The 18,866-nt window shown below is 36.2% G+C and overlaps 1 protein-coding gene and 1 long non-coding RNA gene across 2 annotated transcripts; both read left to right on the plus strand.

Moving 5' to 3' along the window:
- Positions 1-461: 461 nt before the first annotated feature.
- Positions 462-18,513, plus strand: LOC110383853 (PAS domain-containing serine/threonine-protein kinase). The gene is made up of 22 exons (XM_064043509.1): positions 462-615; positions 821-923; positions 999-1,087; positions 1,282-1,436; positions 1,715-1,857; positions 2,140-2,307; positions 2,622-2,741; positions 3,164-3,347; positions 7,602-7,726; positions 8,020-8,248; positions 8,594-9,316; positions 9,870-10,043; positions 10,887-11,032; positions 11,747-11,858; positions 12,159-12,334; positions 12,501-12,641; positions 12,892-13,091; positions 13,423-13,556; positions 13,852-13,989; positions 14,303-14,398; positions 14,751-14,899; positions 15,634-18,513. The coding sequence occupies exons 1-22, from the start codon at positions 584-586 to the stop codon at positions 15,784-15,786; spliced, it is 3,690 nt and encodes a 1,229-aa protein (XP_063899579.1). The 5' UTR covers positions 462-583; the 3' UTR covers positions 15,787-18,513.
- Positions 3,662-5,402, plus strand: LOC126053973 (uncharacterized). Its single transcript, XR_010278127.1, has 2 exons — positions 3,662-4,636; positions 5,249-5,402. It is a non-coding gene; the product is annotated as an uncharacterized LOC126053973 (long non-coding RNA).
- Positions 18,514-18,866: the final 353 nt, after the last annotated feature.

An 18,866-nucleotide genomic window follows, 5' to 3' on the forward strand; every position in this document is an offset into this window, starting at 1 on the left:
CGAAATATACCTACACTTTCTAGTAATTGGTCGATTATTCAAATCTTATAAAATTTTACGTTTAAATGTACAACTTTTGTACATTTTGACCACTTTTTGCATTGTATGATTTTTTATTTCCGTTTTGATTTCAGGACTTTTTCATAAAATATCAAACGCAATAGCACCGCCATCTAACATTTTTCAATGCAATCTAAATAAGCCGGTTCTACTTGAAGAGTCAAACGTTTAAGAATAGATGGCGCTATCCTCAAGTTCTTCAAAACATTTGGATATCAAATTGGCTTTTCTTTAATTAGATTTCTTTTTAAAGTCCCATAAATAAGCATATTATTTAATAACCGATTATTGCTGTCAAATTATGGAATAACAAACTAATTAGATTACCTATAAAATGTTACGATTATAAAAAATGTTTGGAAATGAAACCAACACGTTTGACAACCGACACAGCTGTTCAATTTGTTTCTTTTGTTTGAAAACTCAAGCAACGGTGCATTGTGCATTTTGAATATTTGAAATCGTATTCATTTCATCACACAGATTCTCGTATAATATCTTCTTTAATTTGTGGATTCCCGATATGGAATCTGCTGGTTTATTAAATTACCAAAGGTAAAAGTGATATACAAACTTTTTGCTTTCATTTCGCATTTTGAACTTCCGCGCTATAATGTATTGATTTTCCATCCCAAAATAAGTTAGAACGATGTAAATAAATCATAAAGCGGACCTTTAGCATTTTCTTAGCCTTTAGTTTAACAAGCAAGCTTGCAATCGGAGTTTCAGGTGTTTTTAAACAGGAATTGTGTAATTATAGGACTAGTGTTGCGGATTCTTCTAGTTTGACTCCTGTGAAGCCCAGACTCGGGAGATTTGTAGATGTTTACTCGCCTGAGCATCTAAATATAACACCACGACCAGTAAGCTATTTATTTACATTATAGTTTGTTAAATTGCACAGAATATTTTATGAATGTTCTGGATTATTCTTGCAGAAACCAAAACTCACGTTCACTGAAGCCAGGGATGATAGTCCAAATTTTCATACCCCTGAAAAGTATACCGAAGTTGATTTTAAATGCAGGTAAGCAACAGTGTTTATTTTTAACCCTGACATTTTAGTGACCCTTCAATATTCTGAGTTATTTTCAATTTTCGTCCTTTTATCATGGAAAATGTTAATGTAGTCTAGTGTTTTAGTTGTTATGGTGAAATTAAAACAAAAACAACTGTATTGTTTGTGTAATCTTTGTTAAAGTTGGTATATTTCTGTTGTAGAACTGCAAAAGCCCAGCAACGTTTCCGGAATGTGTTTAGCAACTGTTCATTTGAAGGAAACCAGAGCTTCCCGCGCCTGAGCCGCAAAGTGCGACCCATTACCATGGAACTGGAGACACCTACCAAAGTCAAACAGGCTGTTGATCTAGTCAGAGGTACGTACATGGCAAACTTTCATAAAGCTGCTATGATTATGGATAAATAATACTTCAATGCGATCAGTCTCTAATTACCCTTATATGTCAGGCATCAATGAAAAAAGTCCAAAAGTAAATGCCTTTTCATATATGTAATGTGTATCAATTATTTTGATAAAGGCTCGGAGGCTGATGATGATCAATTATTTGGTGTAAATCGAATCAAAATACAAATATTTTTCTTGTACAATAACTCTTATTGTATAATACTAATACCCATTATATATTGTCCACAGTTGATGGACCAAATGGACTTAGGTTCAACACATCCCTTGCTACTGATGTGGCCGGATCCCCCGCTCCATCTCAGACTGAACGCTTACAACAAACTATAAACCCAAGCAAGGCTGTCTTTACTATTGAACCTAAGACATCAAAGGTAAGAAAATGTTTGTTTTTATAGCTTAACAATGGTCATTAGCATTGCCTTTCTCTGTTATTGTTTAATAAGAAAAAACTCCATAATTTTTAATATAAACACTGACTTTTGCCTTTAGTGGTGTCAATTTTTCAGAAGCCAAATACCTTCCAATTATTTCTCATTGGAAGTATGTCTAAATAGAGTATTGTAACTGTTTGATTCTTGTATATTTTTCCTTTGTTTAGTATACAATGCATAGAGTTGATACATACCTTTTACAATATCTTGAAAACTTTGCAGATTTTAATAGTAAACAACAAGGCGTGCTCCTTGCTGGGTTACTCTTCAGGAGAGCTGTGTGGTCTTCGCTTCTCAGACCTGCTACGCAACAGAAACTGCAAGACTTTCAGTCTGCCTGAAGACTGTGATACTTCTGAGGACGGGACTGTTGTTTTGCTCAGTGGAAAGGTAGTAAAATATCAAATTGTTTTTAATTTATTTATAGCAGCTTTATTCTTAGATGAGAGTATAACAGATATAATCTATAAACTTGCTGTGCATATTTTGTTGAATTACTCCCCTTGTAAGGAATAATCTATTTATAGATTTATTATAAAGTGGTGTAAAATAAAAGCAGTCTATTTTAAGTGCACTTCACATAGTTATAAATAGGTACAGTGTTAACTTAGTCTAATGTAGCATAGTATAAATTAATTCCCTGATTGTACTTGAACTTTTAAAAGGTCAGTAGCCTACATAAAGACTTTTTCTGTTGTTTTCAGGTTGTAGAACTAATTTCAAAAGACGGTGGTTCAGTGCAAGTGTCATTGTGGATAAGACAACTTGATAATGATGGTCCATGCTTAGTTGTAGCAGAGCCTGTGAATTGTAAGAATGTTGTGGTAAGTTCATTGATATTTTAAATCAAAAATAGAGAAGCTGTGATTTCAGTGTTTATTGAATGTCTTTATATTATAATCGCGGACATAGGTATTGAAACAATTATAAGAACCGCTATTGTCGATTAATATCAGCTGTTGGCCAAAATTTGGTTTATTTTTGAGAACGTAATTTTAACCTTAGAATTTTCCGAGGAATCAGAAGGATTCCATTATCGTCCTTATATTTGGCATTTTACCTTCTCTCATGAACTACAATAAAGTTTCATTCATTTTTACAGAGTATAACTATTTTTATATTGACTTGTTATAAAGCCAGAAAACAACAAGAACAAGAAGAAACAACAAGAAAAAAGTTGCATTAAATCTTTTGAAAATTCCAGAAACATTATTGATTTATTTAAATTCCGCATCATATCCCGCAGTTAACAGTAGAAGCAGACACAGGCACAGTGGTATCGTGTGAAGGCGCTTCAGCCGCGGCCCTGTTCGGTGCGGAGTCGCGCGACAAGCTGCTGGGGGTGCCGCTGGCCACGCTCATACCTAACGTGCGGCTACCCGCGTACGACGCGCCGGTGCCTAGGAATATGGCTAAGCAGAAGCTTACAGGTATTTATACTTTTTTGGGTTGATAATTGTGAGGTATCATATTAGTGTATATTGTATATCAATATCATAAGACATTGTTGAAAGGTTCTAACTGTTCTGCGCCACTTCTTCTTCCCAATAAAAATACATAGAAAGTGGCGCAGGGTGGGCCTTCCAGAATCATAATATGGCTTGAAAGAATTTGGTGCATCACAAACTATTGTCTCATATAACAATACCAGCTTATGTTAGTACCTAACTAGTTAAAGAAACTACTTTCCTATTTCATGGAAATACCTCTTGTTTCCTGTAGTGCTGCATGCCTTGAATACAACAAATTATTACCAGTGGTCGGAATAGGTAGAGCTATTTGGGGTGAATGACCGCAAACATTGATATTAACATGGACATGCCTCTGAAATCCCGGGATTTTGAAATTGTCGATTGATTTAAGTGAGTTAATATGGGTAAGTGGGCAGTTATGAGCAGGTAGTAGGTGAGCACCCAAACAGTATATACTTACTTATAAACACACACAGGGATCCTGGAACGTTGTTAGAGGTAGCTTCGTGAAATATGAATTAATTAAGTAAAACTGTTAGAAACGATACTAAATATACTTTACTGCACAAGGAAATATTAAATGCCTACACAATACAGAATAGAAAAAGATAATATCGCTGCCACCGGCTGGAGGTACGCGACGGCTGAGGGGGAGCGCGAGGGGAGTGCTAGCGCCGGGTTTACGCGGGCAGCGGGAGGGGCGCGGGATCGGCGGGCACGAGCGCTCGCCTGCGCCGCTGCGAGCGAGACGGCGCTTCTTTTACCACGGCGGTGACGCCGCATTTTGTTATTTCGTATTTATTGTAATTAATGTAATACACAATTGTCAAATCAGTCTACGAGTTTTCCTGACCAGCTCCTGCTACACTAAGTTATCGATACATCAAGAACAAACCAATTTATCTCTCTTTTATTATTATATGTTTATGCTCCATGTTGCCAACCCGTCGTAAGCGCTGTTTTCGTCGCTTATTTTTTGTCTCTTTCTATCTTAAAACGTCTAAAGTATTAGCTGTCTCACTTATACAAATACAGGTACAGCGGGCTTCACTCACTCTTTTGTTTCGGCTTGTAGAGTGCGCACGTGTGATTTATTGTGTTCCTTATTTTATTTGACGTTGGCTTGTTAACCGGTTTCTGGAATCTTACTAACACGAATACTTTGGCTTGGATTTACGAATTTTGATTTGTTTTTTGCGGACTGGATACATTTGAAACTGTTTATTTGATTTACCTACCACATTTGGGTAAGTGTTTTTTATTTTTATAATATCTACAAAGGACATTTAGTGAAAAAGTAAAGTAATTGTCCTCTGCTAAATACATATTTTTTCAGGCTTCCGAAGTTCCAAAGGAAGCTTTATAGTTTTGCCTTGTCCGTCTGTTTGTCACAGCCAATTTTGATATACAAAAGTTTGAAGTGGAATTTTTCGTTAGTGACCTGAGTAGCAGGGAACTTGTTTACGTAAATTGTGCTCTTCCGCTACCCTACACCTTGTAGGTGATCCGACACGCACCTGACCGCTTTTTTCTAATATAATCTTGTGTTAAAAGCTAAGTCAATTACAATACAAGGTGGACTAAGTCCTCCCCCTCGCACACCCCTTCAAGTACCGCGTTTTCCCACAATAACCATTTTCATTGGCTATTGACTGCTCTTACCTAAATATTTTCGGACATGAGCTTGACAGTGTTCTATCTGATTGTCTTAATCGGCTAACAAAATGCATTTGAATTATGTATCTCATACTTACTGTGCAATTGTGCAACTGTGTGTGGAACAATTTTTCGTGAATTTTCACACCGTTTTTATTTCGACTATTTATTGGAAAGATTTTAACTGTTTACTATTGTTTTAGGGCGATAAACAAGAAAAGCCAAAAATGCCAAATATCAAGGAAGAAACAGTACAAAAGTGGATATCCGAATATCCAGAGCTGTTATACGACCACGCTAGTCGTTCAATATATTGCTCGAAGTGCGAGAGCCATATAACGGCGAAAAAATGTAACATCAATAGACATGTCGAAGGAGCCGTGCACAAGGGAACGTTTAAACGGCCTCCGGAGGAATTTTATTCCGACCTGATCAAGTTTCTGGTTCTGTGCAATATTCCCTGGTCGCAGATGAAAAATCCAGCATTCAAGGAGTTTTTTCAGAAATATATCTGTACTGTTTGTTGTTGTACTTGTACTAGTCGTAAAGTACCCGATGAGTCGCTGTTACGAAAAGTATATTTAGATAAAGTTTTTACTAACAAAATCAAAACAATTTATGAAAAAAATCAAACTGAAAAATTGTGGATATCATTAGACGAGACAACAGATTTTTTAGGTAGAAATATTGTACATTTTTTGATAAAACCATTGCATGAGAATATCTCAAATCGGCCATATTTAATTGCCTACAAGATGTTAGAGGTGGTTAATGGACAAACCATTGCCAACTTTGTAATACAGTGTCTTGAAAATCTATGGCAAAACTCGTTTGAAGAAAAAGTTGATAATATTTTAATACTATGTACTGATAGTGTAGCATATATGATATCTGCAGGGCAAAATTGAAATGCTATTTACCACAATTAAAACATGTAACATGTTTTGCTCACGCACTTCATCGTGTTTCTGAGCAAATTCGAATGGAATATAATGATGTGGATATTTTGATATCAAATGTAAAAAAAATATTTCTAAAAGCGCCAAGCCGTGTTCGCATTTTTAAAAGAAAATACCCTGACTTACCACTACCTCCACAACCAATTATTACAAGGTGGGGTACTTGGTTGGAGGCAGCATCATACTACGCAAAACATTTTGATGCAATAAAAGATGTTTTGTCTCATTTATGCAGCTCTGATGCAATAGCTATCCGAAACGCGAAAACATATTACAAAAGAAAACATACAAAACGAGTTACAATATATAGATGAATATTTTTCAGTTATACCGTTTGCTTTAAAAGAATTACAAAAGCACCACTTGACGCTAAGTGATTCATTTTTAATATTAGATACAGTCAGAACTTGTATAAATGAGTGTGCATCAGAAAATATTAAAAATAAAATTGAAAAAGTTATAGAAAGAAATCCGGATATAGATATATTACGAGAATGGAGTGAAAAAATTGTAAGAAATGAAACAGATGACCAAATTTTATTGAAATGCAAATTTGCTCCAATGACCTCAACAGATGTCGAACGTTCATTTTCCATATATAAATGGATTATGGATGTAAAAGAAATACATTAAAATGGATAATATAGAAAAACTGATGGTCATTTATTTCAATTCCGTAGATGGTGATGGGTTTTTCAGCGAAGAATTGGTAGACGATGAAACATCATCGTCTACCGGTTTAGAATAATTTAATAAAAAGATTAAATTAATAAAAAAATAGTTAATTATTTTCATCACGCGCAGTAGCGTGAAGTCTTTCATTTACGAGCATGTCAAGAGCTTCTAGGAATAGAAAGTGTATCGTAAAGTTTTGTTACTAATCGTTAAAGATTAACATAAGGAAACGGCTTCACGTCACTGCGAGTCGTGAAAATACCTACTCTCTATCAATGTTTTCAATACGACGGCGTTATTAATGCTGAAAATGTCATAATTACATTTTTACGAATGATATAGTACAAAGTTCTTTATGCATATTTTTGTAATTTATTTGCTACTTACTACTTTAGTTAAGTATATTTATATATCGTTGTAGACAGACCAACCAGTAATGTCAACTGTTTTGAAAATTAAATAATATATCTAACTCGATCATCGCATTTTATTTATATTCCATGTCTCCTATTTACTATAGTAAACTAATAAAAGTGGATTATCCATTTAAATATAATGTTCTAATTAAGCACTGACAAAAGAAAGTACTTAGTTGTTTTTTTTTTAATTTCGATAATTCCCGGAATTTTTGGAAATATTTGGCATATCTATGTTATGTCCGCATGTAGCAAATAACAAAAATACTTCTACTTATTCCTATAAAAACTACTTGAACAATGTTTTTTTAATTCCAAGAATTCCCGGGATTCCGGGAAATATTTGGCATATCCATGTTATGTCCTCATGTCGCAAGTAGCCAAAATAGCTCTACCTATTCCGACCACTGATTATTACACATACAATACCAAAAAATAGTTCTGAAAATAATACAAAACCTATAATTTACTTTCCAATAACGTACTATTTACTATATCTTTTGTAGGGAGAACTCTGGACGGTGGATGTTTCCCGCTCTGTCTATGGATTTCGAAGCCGGACACCACAGACTCTACGTTATGGAACTCCGTCGTCAAGCCACACCGGCCAGTGTTTGAAGTCAATGTCAGGGTGAGTAAAAATTGTGACTTTGAATTGGTTAATTAAAACAGAGTTTTAAATAATGCAGAAATTTATTTATTTATCTTTATCAGTTTCTTACGATTTCGTCTATCCTGAACAGAATTACTTTGAGCACCTGCTGTCCTGAACAAACGTCTATATACGGAACGGGACCAGATCCTTCCGATCTATCGCAGCAAACTAATCAACATTAAAACTAAACAAATACATTAACATTTATCGCACTGTTCTTCTTTGTATTTTACTACATAGAAATAATGTACTCAAATATTCATTCCTAGGTTACCTACAACGTCAGTGGGCTCCTAGTAGTAGACGAAAGTGGTATTATAACAGCCTGCAACCACCACTTTGCCATGTTAACGTTCGGCAAGCCACACTCGGAAGTCATAGGCCATCATATCGAGGACGTTATTCAGAACTTCTGCCAGGAAGCCGATATTGTCAAGATACCTGAGAGGAATAGGAATATGACACTGTCGCCGGTTAATAATGAAAATAATGGGTCAGGTAAGAAAAATGTATTGGTACCTTGATTGATTTTTTAATTGAATATTCCATATAAGCAAGTATTCCTTTCTCTGTACTTAAGTGTCCATAGAATTTGGTATTGTCCTGTATCCTATAAGTAAGGACTTGTTATTGGCGCTCGGATTAACTTACTGATCCTCCATAGTTCTTAAATAAATAAATATGTCGCTAAATATACAATTAAAGCCAGATATAAGTTCAGAATTCGTCATCAACTTACAATAAGTGATCAACATGTTCTCTGTGACGAAAATCACTGAGAATAATAACAATTTATGTATTTTGCACAATGATCTTCTATATTCTTCTTATTTATTGTTCCAGCATCAGACACCGACGAAGACTCGTGCGGAGCGTTCAACGGCAGCCAGAAATCAGCTTGCATGTCACTCAACGTCCATCCATCCATGCTGTCCACGACCCGAGAGAAATCGTCCAGCGCCCTCTGTCTCGACAAGTCCTGTAGCATGGTCACCCACACCCCCACCCCCACACAAGACATGGTCTCCAGCATCAGCACCACGGAACAACGAAACGACATATCAGCGTTACCTGACGTCACTTCCGGCATGTCAGGAATATCCATAGACGACGAGAATTTTGGTCACAGCAGCATATCGAAGTCCCGTTCGGAAAATATACTGCGTTCCGAACAAAGCAATCCTGCGAAACTAGTTCCTAAGCCTTCGGAGAAATCTGATTCTATATACTATACTTCTCAACATTCTCAGGAGGTAACGCCAACTGGGAATGCCCCTAGAGTGAGACTCAACGATCCTTCATTAAGACTTTCCTTCGATTCAAGTAAATATAGGTCTCTAAAAGCTAATTTACCAGGAAAAGATGATAAAACAAGTCTGTCATTAGACTTCTGTGATTCTAATGAGACGAGTGCAGATTTTCTGACTCCTATAAACGAGATGCCGCCCCCTGGTTGTGAAATTGAAGACTTGCCGAAACACAACGGCAATGAAAGTGTTGATAGTTTGAGTAATGATAACGATTTGGAGACACAGACTGAATCTGCGCCAAGGAAATTGTATTCAGGTAAGCCATTCAACCATTCTGCCAATTGGTTAATTGACTAGGTCAAAAATAAATTAAATTGTCTAATTCATTTGGTAAAGGGTCGTAAAATAATGTGACTTTCATTTATCGTATTTTTTCATCTACAATATAAAAATGAATCGCAAAATGTGTTGATAAGCGCATAACTCAACAACGCCTGGACCAATTTGGCTAATTCTTTTTTTGTTGTGTTTGTTATTGTCAGGAGAAGGTCTTATGAATAAAAATAGGGTAAAGTAGAGAAGTCAGTTGACGGGAGCGAAGCCGCGGGCAAAAGCTAGTTGATAATATAACTAGCTTAATAAGTATGCACTTTGACGTGAAAAAATCTGTGACGTCATAGTTCGCGTTTTCAAACATATTGCATACAGAGTAATATTTTTTGACAGTTCAATAAAAGTTATGAATTTGAATCGTTAGAAACTACCGTATTATGATGAAGACAATTTTGCCCGACCTCTCTGTCCAAAAATGTAATAAAGCCTTTTAAATCTTTGAGAACTGCTTTTTTTATTCCTTTGTAAATTTTCAGACGACGCACCTGAAACTCCTTGCGTAGCCAAACGTATAGTTCGCACTCTGTTGATGACGTCGACGCCGCAACACTCGCGCAGCAAGATACCGGCGTGTGAGTGCGCTACTGACTGTCAGCACAAAGACGGCACTTACCGGGGCGTGGTGATGCATAAGGATGGCACTCATCTTAGTGAGTATTTCCTGACTAGCTGGTCACGTACAAATGTTCATATATTTCGAGTTTTTGATGTAATTAATATAGTCTCACAGGTTTATCGATAAATATTCGAGTTTTACTCGTTTATATAGTTATCGGCACGGATATTGAGCCCTGACCTTCATCTGCGCAGAAGCGATTTATTGGTTTATTGCCTTATGTGTACAGTGCGCAAAGCGATCCCCACTCTTCCGCCGAGAGCTCAATATCCGTGCCGATAACTATACCACTGTCTGTTTGCAGCAACGTCATCATCAAACTAAGGCCGTCCATCCACATCAGACTTTTTGTAGGACAGATGATCGGATCTAGTTTTTCTATGACGTTCTGACTGTTTTTTGTAGGACCTTGTTTGTTGCACTATTGCTATCACTGTATTCTAATTTTGTCCTGCAAAGATCGATCACCAATTATATTCTTGGACTTGGGCGGGCAGCCTAAGTAACAATTTGCAATGTTACAATACTCCAACAAGCAACTTATTCCCTTAAGTCAATGCTGTCGCGATAAAAAGTCAGCCTTATCCATTCTGACATCAAAATGTAACTTTTAGGTTCCCTCTTATCATCATCCTCCGAGCCTTTTCCCAATCATGTTGGGGTCGGGTTCTAGTCTAATCGGATTCAGCTGAGTACCAGTGCTTTACAAGAAGCGATTGCCTATCTGACCTCCTCAACCCAGTTACCCGGGCAACCCGATACCCCTTGGTTAGACTGGTGTCAGGCTTACTGGCTTCTGACAACCCGTAACGACTGCCAAGGATGTTAGGTTCCCTCTTATATGAGTACATAAATAATTTTTTACACTCTCTTACAGACGTACTATACACGGTATCAAGCATGCAGCTAGCGACCGGCAGTCGGGTCCGCTGTGTATGGCTCGGCGTGCAGCTAGAAGATGCCGCGCGACACACCACGCTGGCCTCCAGTGTTGCGTCTACTGCCGACAACTCGCTCGTGCTTGTTAGTAATACTGTGGTGAGTGAGGGCTTTAGTATTTATTAGTAAGGATATTTAGATGTGAAGGCTAAGTTAGGATGTACTACACACGGTATCAAGCATGCAGCTAGCGACCGGCAGTCGAGTCCGCTGTGTATGGCTCGGCGTGCAGCTAGAAGATGCCGCGCGACACACCACGCTGGCCTCCAGTGTTGCGTCTACTGCCGACAACTCGCTCGTGCTTGTTAGTAATACTGTGGTTAGTTGGAACTTTTATATTTATATTTGGGCTATTACTATTACCTATCAACAATATTACCATCGAAAACAAAATCTAAGTACAGTTGCTATGATTCTAACACAGAGGGCCCTAGTGAGCGGGCACGCCAGTGCCTCATCACAAAATTATCAAAGTATAAATAGTAACGCGCAGACACGAACACTTCGGCATTATGATTTTGCACTCTGTATATGGGAAAAGCAGTTGCATCGATTGGTATACTCCTGTAAGTTATGCTGCCCTGGTACTTTTGTGGTTCGGCCGCATTCTGTAAGTTGGGTTTTGTCGAAACTACTTTCCGTAGCCGGATGGTGACAAAAACTATCCTATGTCTTTGTCCCGAGTCTATCTCCCCTCAAATTTTCAGCTTAAACGGTTCACCCATTCTTAAGTTATTAAATGTGTAACACGACTTTCTTTCATATATTTAGCAGCTAAATGTGTTGTGTTTGTGTCAGGGTAACAAGTCAGCGGGCAGCCGACCTCAGTCCATGTCGCTGGTCAGCCAGTGCGGCGACGAGCAAGTCTCCGGAGAGTACAACAAACACTACGTTACGCTAAAACAGATCGGTAAGCTCATTTTGTAGTATGGAATCTTATGAGCTTTCAATAAATCGTAAGGATTTCTTTAATGGTCAATAAATCTATACTAATATTATAAATCATGAAAATAAATTCCAGGATTCCTCAGAAGCTCATCAACGTTTCGATAATCATACTCTCAAAGTTCCTCAAAGGTCAACAACATTGGTCATATCTAATTCTGAAGTTCCGGAGTGAAAGTAACAAAAAGTCGAAGCCACTACAAAACCGTTCAAATATAATAATGTACATACAAAGAAATATCCCAATTTTACCCACCACTTCCAGGTAAAGGCGCATACGGTTGCGTGAAGATGGCATACCGTCGCTCAGACCGTCTGCTGACGGTCGCCAAGTTCATCCTCAAAGAGAAGGTGGGAGCACAGTTCTGGGTGGACGCGGCCGACGGCACCCGCGTGCCGCTCGAGCTCAGCCTCCTGCTCACGCTCAAGCATCCCAACATTGTGAGTATGTGGAGGAAATTGTCGTCAAAAATGCCTATTTATTTACCAATACATAGGTACTTAAAAATCGGAAGATTAGAGTCGCGCACACATTAAAAACTACTGCAGCATGTTAAAAAAGAGTTTTTTTTTTAATAAACAAAACCTTCAATGCTCTTGATTCTAGGTGAGCGTGGTCGACGTTTTCGAGAATGAAAAGTATTTCCAAATGGTAATGGAAAAACATGGCGCGGGTATGGATTTGTTCGAATTCATCGAACGACGACCGAGACTCGACGAGCCTCTACTTAGTTATATATTTAGACAGGTACGTTATCTCCCCTTTATCATCGTTTATAAACTGTTGTACATCTTGAATTGTTAAGGCCAGTTCAACCTTTGAGAACCTTACGAATTCACACGGTAAAATCTTAAATCTTAAAATTACAATAATACCATTTACTGGCTTATTTCATAACCAACTTCAAGTTCGAACCTTGTGTTCTTGGTATATAATGTTTTGATTGTTCCACATGTAGCTCAAAATCTCCAAATTATCAGTCTTACTATTTTTACAGATAGGACAAGCAGTCGAGTACCTCCATTCCCTAAACATCTTACACCGCGACATAAAAGACGAGAACGTGATCATAGACAACAAGTTCCACGTCAAACTCATAGACTTCGGTTCGGCCACGTTCATGAGCAAAGACACACTGTTCTCCACCTTCTACGGTACTACTGAGTATTGCAGCCCTGAAGTTCTAGCGGGAAACAAGTAAGAATTACCTTCTCATATCTAAAGCAAGCATTTGATTGAGTTCACCATAGAATATTGAAAACTTCAATTCATTAAACTAATGTCCATGAATATCCATGAAACGTTTTAATACTTTTCTCGTTCTTATTTATTATTGATTCTGAAAGAAAGTTTTTCATAAGCAAAAAATAAATGTTCACTTCAATGTTATGTTGGGTGTACCTCAAGGTATCATACTTGGTACACCTTTACATAATTTCATTCAATACCAAAAGTGTGTTATCTCAAGTTTTACTAAGATAATTATTACTGCAAATTAAATAGATTGAATTTTAATTAATTTTCGCAGGTATGCTGGCCCTGAGCTAGAGATGTGGTCAATGGGGATAACTCTGTATGTGCTGACATTCTTTGTTAACCCGTTTTCGGACATTGAAGATACGATACAAGGGCCACTTGCTTTCCCGCAGGTTGTTTCTGAAGGTAAAAATATTTCATTTTATTATAAATATTTTATGCTTAATGCCCTTTCTGATGAAAAATAGAATATGAAACAGATTTCTCTATCAGAAAAATAATCATGTACATAGATAATCATGCTATTTCCTTGGATTAAAGGAAATCTACAATGTTTATCAGTATTGTTAAATTATGTTTTATGACTTCCCTTTTGCCTAGTGTATGTTCCTTATGCTCGCCTTATGTCCTCTGGTGTAAGTCTTGATAAAAGCTTCCTAATTTTCTCCTCCATTTTATCTTTTTATCTAACTGTACACAGATTTAGAGCAGCTCCTCCGTTGGATGCTGTGCAAGGAGCCTGCCAACAGATGCACGATATCGCAGCTGATGTCACACGCGTGGATCCGACAGCCGGTCGCCATCTCCAATTATGTGTTCCATGAGATTGTAGATTGCGGTGAGAAATATACTATCACTTATTGTAACTTTGATACTGTGAAAAGAGGGTACTAAATTCTAAATACAGCCCATTTCTGCTTCATTTAAGACGAGCTCTACGTGGTAATATTTACCATGGACCTTTTTATGCGTATGTATCGTATTCATTCCCATTGTTCAGGAAATTCAGCGGTATATTAATTTATTTGCCCCACGCCAAACATTTTATGTTGATTTGTAGTTCAAATAAGTGTTTTTTTTTTAATTTTGAATACTAGGTGTGCACATTCAGTAAATGGTTCACGAAGATTAATCAAAATTGATCGTTACAGATCGTCATGAAGCGAATCCTGAAATGTATTACAGCGGCAGTCTCGGTTCACCACGCAGTGGATCACCCATATCATTAGCAGATCCAATGGTTAAAGGTAAGATTTCTAATCCAAATTCTTGTATCGGAATAAAACAAGCTGCTAAAGTATAAAGCAAATTAATTATCAAGCTTTAATGAATTGTGAAATCGTAACCTATTTCTAAAAAACAGAGTTATTAGGATGGATGTGTACGTTTTTAATATGGGATTTGACTATGGTTTTGATATTTAGAGTCATGAACTCAATTAACTTCAGGTTACTGACTGAATAGATTTTTAAAGTTAAAATTTGATGCCTCTAAACTCTAAAGTTCTAGATTATTTATTTGTGAATGACTACCACAATAAATTTTCTAAATGTTTAGTAGTTTCTTTAGTGAAATAAACTTTAACCTCATTATTTACAGAGCGTTCAAATCCTTCAGAAGTGGCGATCCGTTCAGACGGCAAGAATGTGTCCCGCGACGAGCCCAAGCGCAACTCCATCGCCGTACTCGCGCTTACTACCGACAGAGATGCACATTCTGACAACTACAGCCTCCGGTCATCTGCCGATGTATGTAGAGTGGGATAAAGGAGATAATGGAGTAGCCAAAGTTAGCAGTTGTTAAAATAAGTTCTGAAAATTGACATCAAATCGTATCTGATTGCACGTCGAAAATCTATCCATACAAAATTATGAGTTGTCCTTCTGTCACAGGTATAATTTCAGGAATTGGTGACAGACCGACAACGACTTAAATATGTTTTATAACGCAATCGGTCGTAATTTTTGTAAACGGTTAGCATTGGCCACTCCATTTATTATTTACTCTGGTAACAAAAATATACAATGTCTATACAATTGTTAAGCTAAAGTGATAAAAAAATTGTTAAGTATAATATTTATTTTTTAAATTAATAAAAAGCGTTCTAACAATTGTATTGTCATTGTTTTTTTGTAGGTTTGATTTTGTAGTTTGTGATACAAAGTAATAAGCTGCCATGTCACACGAAAGTTTTTATTGTTCAAAAAGTAACGCCAAATAAAAACACTGTGTTGACACAAAAATAAAAGTATATGCTGTTTTGGCTATTTTAAGGTTGAAGCCTCAAATAACTGCTACTCTCTAAATTCTGCTACTCTAAAGTAAGCTCGCTGGCTGAGCATTCGATTTTAGGGACAGAATTGTCTACTGTACAAGCAATGGGCAAAATACAGACTTGCTGAGTTAATGAATGAAACTACAACGTTACACATACTGCTCACTGCCCATCACACCTTTTAACATCACCACATACCGTTTTCAGATCTTGGACATATCATCAAAACCGGTATCGGAGGCTGCTCTAACGGACATCAGTTCTGACGCCACCGGCCACGCGGCCTGCGACATCGACTACGATTGTGATCAGTACGAATGCGACAGCTGGGACGAGTGTGAACAAGATAGCTTCTCTTAAACGTCATTCAAATTCTACTATGTTTGTTGAAAATTCTACCAAAAGAATGGCAACTCGAGAAAGCTCCGCCCACTTATGTAAAATGCTCGGGTTGACCAAAGTCTGTCTGTATTTTTCTACATTTTGTTTGTCACCATCAAAACGGTGACAAACAAAATATTCCAAATGAGACAAACTAATAGAACGAAATATTTGCTAAAAAAAAAAATGTTCAGCTGTCAATGGTTGTTACTTTCAGCGAATATTGCCATCATTGTTGGTTCATCAATGTAACACGCGGTCGATGTCAAAAAGAGCTTTCAATGTAATGGAATCTTTGATGTCTGAAAGCTATATAAAAATAAAACATTTGTAGCTAGACGTTGCTAATGATTGAACAACTTATATCAACTCAGCAAAGTTAAAATATTTTTTGCTTGTCAAAAGGTGAGGATGAATATCTATGAATTAATTAATGTGTAATATCCATCCCTTCGCCGTGTCTTTATCGATGTCCGATAAAATTACTCGATATTGTATCGGTAATATAATTATTATATCAAATGATTAGGGTAAGTATCCCTGTTTGAGTTAATCCTTAGAATTATTATCAGGTTGTATGAGTGTACCTGTTCCTTTCATCATTATAGTATGTAAGATCTGAACACTGAAATAACAATTTAATTTTGAATCGATTTGAAATCATGAGACATTTTTTTCTGTAAATGAAATACAGCGGCGACAAGATGTCCACTCAGAACTAAGTGATGTTTCTGTGTTCAGACTTTATACCAATTAGTTGTGCGTTAACAGTATTAAGTTAGGCTTCTAAATTATACCTTTATATAGTCTGTTTTTTAATCTCGTAGACTAAATTGACACTTGCAAAATGTCAAACTTTCTAATAATTTTGCTAGCTCTGTGGTGCAGTGTTGTACTTACGATACCGGTTCGTTGAATCGTAACTTTTTACAATAAGTCATCCTGAAATAATGGGCTTATCCTTGATGATTACGCATGGCTTTGCGTGGTCAGATATCCCTGGCAGTTTGTAGCACGTCGTACAGCCATGTGTACGTACGTGAATTTTAAATATAAAACTTTGAATGAATATTAAATTCGTCTATTATAGATAAAAAGTTACGATTCAACGAACCGGTATCGTAAGTACAACACTGCACCACAGAGCTAGCAAAATTATTAGAAAGTTTGACATTTTGCAAGTGTCAATTTAGTCTACGAGATTAAAAAACAGACTATAGTTATATATCAAAACGGGTAACATTCAATTCGAGTGAAAAATGACCAAATTTTATATAGTCGTAGAATCACTATTATTTAAAGTTTAAAGAACCTATTTCTTAAAATCATAATGAACCTAATTAAAAATGTCACCTAAGTTGATTTTTGGGTGTAAATTAATGTTAAATTCTTTAGTATTTTAAAAATTCGAATAAAACTAATTTAATTGATCTCAATTACGTAATTAAACGCTAGGAATTGCATAATGTCACTTGTTTATATTTAAAGCACCCATTGATTGTAACACAGAATATTGCCACGATTTACATAAGATTTAAGATTCAATTGTTTACTTATAAGCAAATTCTATCACCACTTCATATTCTTCCGATTGTTAGAAATAAATATATCATAATAATAAATATTTGCATGAATTGAAATAGTAAATAGCTCTGAGCCGTCTTCCTATTGTTGACGCTGATTTTCAAATATTTTATGAATAAAACTGCGACCGCTGACGTTCTCAGACACTTTAAAAGATATTTTTAACCATGCATGCATGGGTGCTATAAGCGAGCTACTAATCCTTAACCCCCCTTTCCCAGGAACCTCTTGCTAAAATAGGCATAGAGAAATTCCTTCGAACTTCACTAAAATAATGCACTATATGGGCTTAATAGTTGATTCAATATACCACTATGTGCATGATTAGGCCAAAATAAATAACTTTATTTAATATATTTGTTATCGTCTTATCTACAAGTACTGTGCTCGGAATACATCTGCAACGTTCACTCACAACTTTAGGAATACTAATAAAAAGCCACTAATAAAGAAAACAAATTAATCTTTGTCCAATCATTCAAGTTAAATGTAGATGTACTTACAGCACTTTTGTGTTAGTTACTTATCAAATATTATATTATAAGATAGGTCATATATGTATTATAAAATAAAATATCCAGGAATGTACAGTGAATTTCTATTGCAATTGTTATTAATGATTCATTCCGTTTTGCCAAATCTAAAGATGTATTGCAATATAACTTCATTGTTCAATACCTAACTCTTATGACTAAATTTACCGAAAATCAGTATTAAGACAATACTTTAAAATTTTCTTACAGGCTAATTACTAGTTTTAGAGTTAGAAATCCTAAAAGAACCAAATTTATTCATATTATTTGTATAACATTGTAAATATCATGAAGTAAATGTTAACATATCTGTGTTGGGTTCAAATAAGTAGATTTTCTGGTTCATTTGTAAAATTGTTACTTAACTCGAACAATTTTATATGTGAGTCCTTAGAGCAGTATTTAATTGATATTCTAAGAATTATATTTTTGTAGTGTTCGATTATAATTTGTGTTAATTTCAAATGTAGTAATTATTTATGTCCGGTACGTCCGTTTCGTACTTAGTGCCTTACGACGGACGGCGGGTTACGTTGCTCGTGTAGGACGCTGTGACCACTCATCGTAAATAAACGATATGAATTCCCTACGGTTTTTTTTATTTCCTTCCATCTTAATACGGCCTTTATCGCATTGGAAGTCATCTTTTTATGAGTAACTCGTTCGGAGTCTACTTTCAGCAGTGTCTGAAGCAATACTATAAATATGTACAGCTTTTTTTAGATAAGCTTGATTGAACCTCTGATCTCCGAAACTGCTGAGCCGATTAAAAATAAAAGAAAAATTGCTTTCCTATTGAGAAGCGATAGTCTACTTTTTACCCAAATGCACGAAGTAGTTTCTTCGAGATGCGAGTGGAGGATCTAGAATATTAGAGATTAATAACCTGATTAGGGAAAGTAAATCTGTTTTATTTACTTTGTAATGAAAGGTACCTACCTA

This window comes from Helicoverpa armigera, chromosome 3, assembly GCF_030705265.1.
Source record: "Helicoverpa armigera isolate CAAS_96S chromosome 3, ASM3070526v1, whole genome shotgun sequence".
Taxonomy (NCBI): domain Eukaryota; kingdom Metazoa; phylum Arthropoda; class Insecta; order Lepidoptera; family Noctuidae; genus Helicoverpa; species Helicoverpa armigera.

Excerpts from the sequence above, each read along its gene's own strand:
- LOC110383853 (XM_064043509.1), top strand. The coding sequence starts at position 584 with ATGGAATCTGCTGGTTTATTAAATTACCAAAG. Across the intron at positions 11,859-12,158 it reads CGTTACGCTAAAACAGATCG|GTAAAGGCGCATACGGTTGC; the intron begins GTAAGCTCATTT and ends CACCACTTCCAG. Across the intron at positions 13,092-13,422 it reads GAAGTTCTAGCGGGAAACAA|GTATGCTGGCCCTGAGCTAG; the intron begins GTAAGAATTACC and ends TAATTTTCGCAG.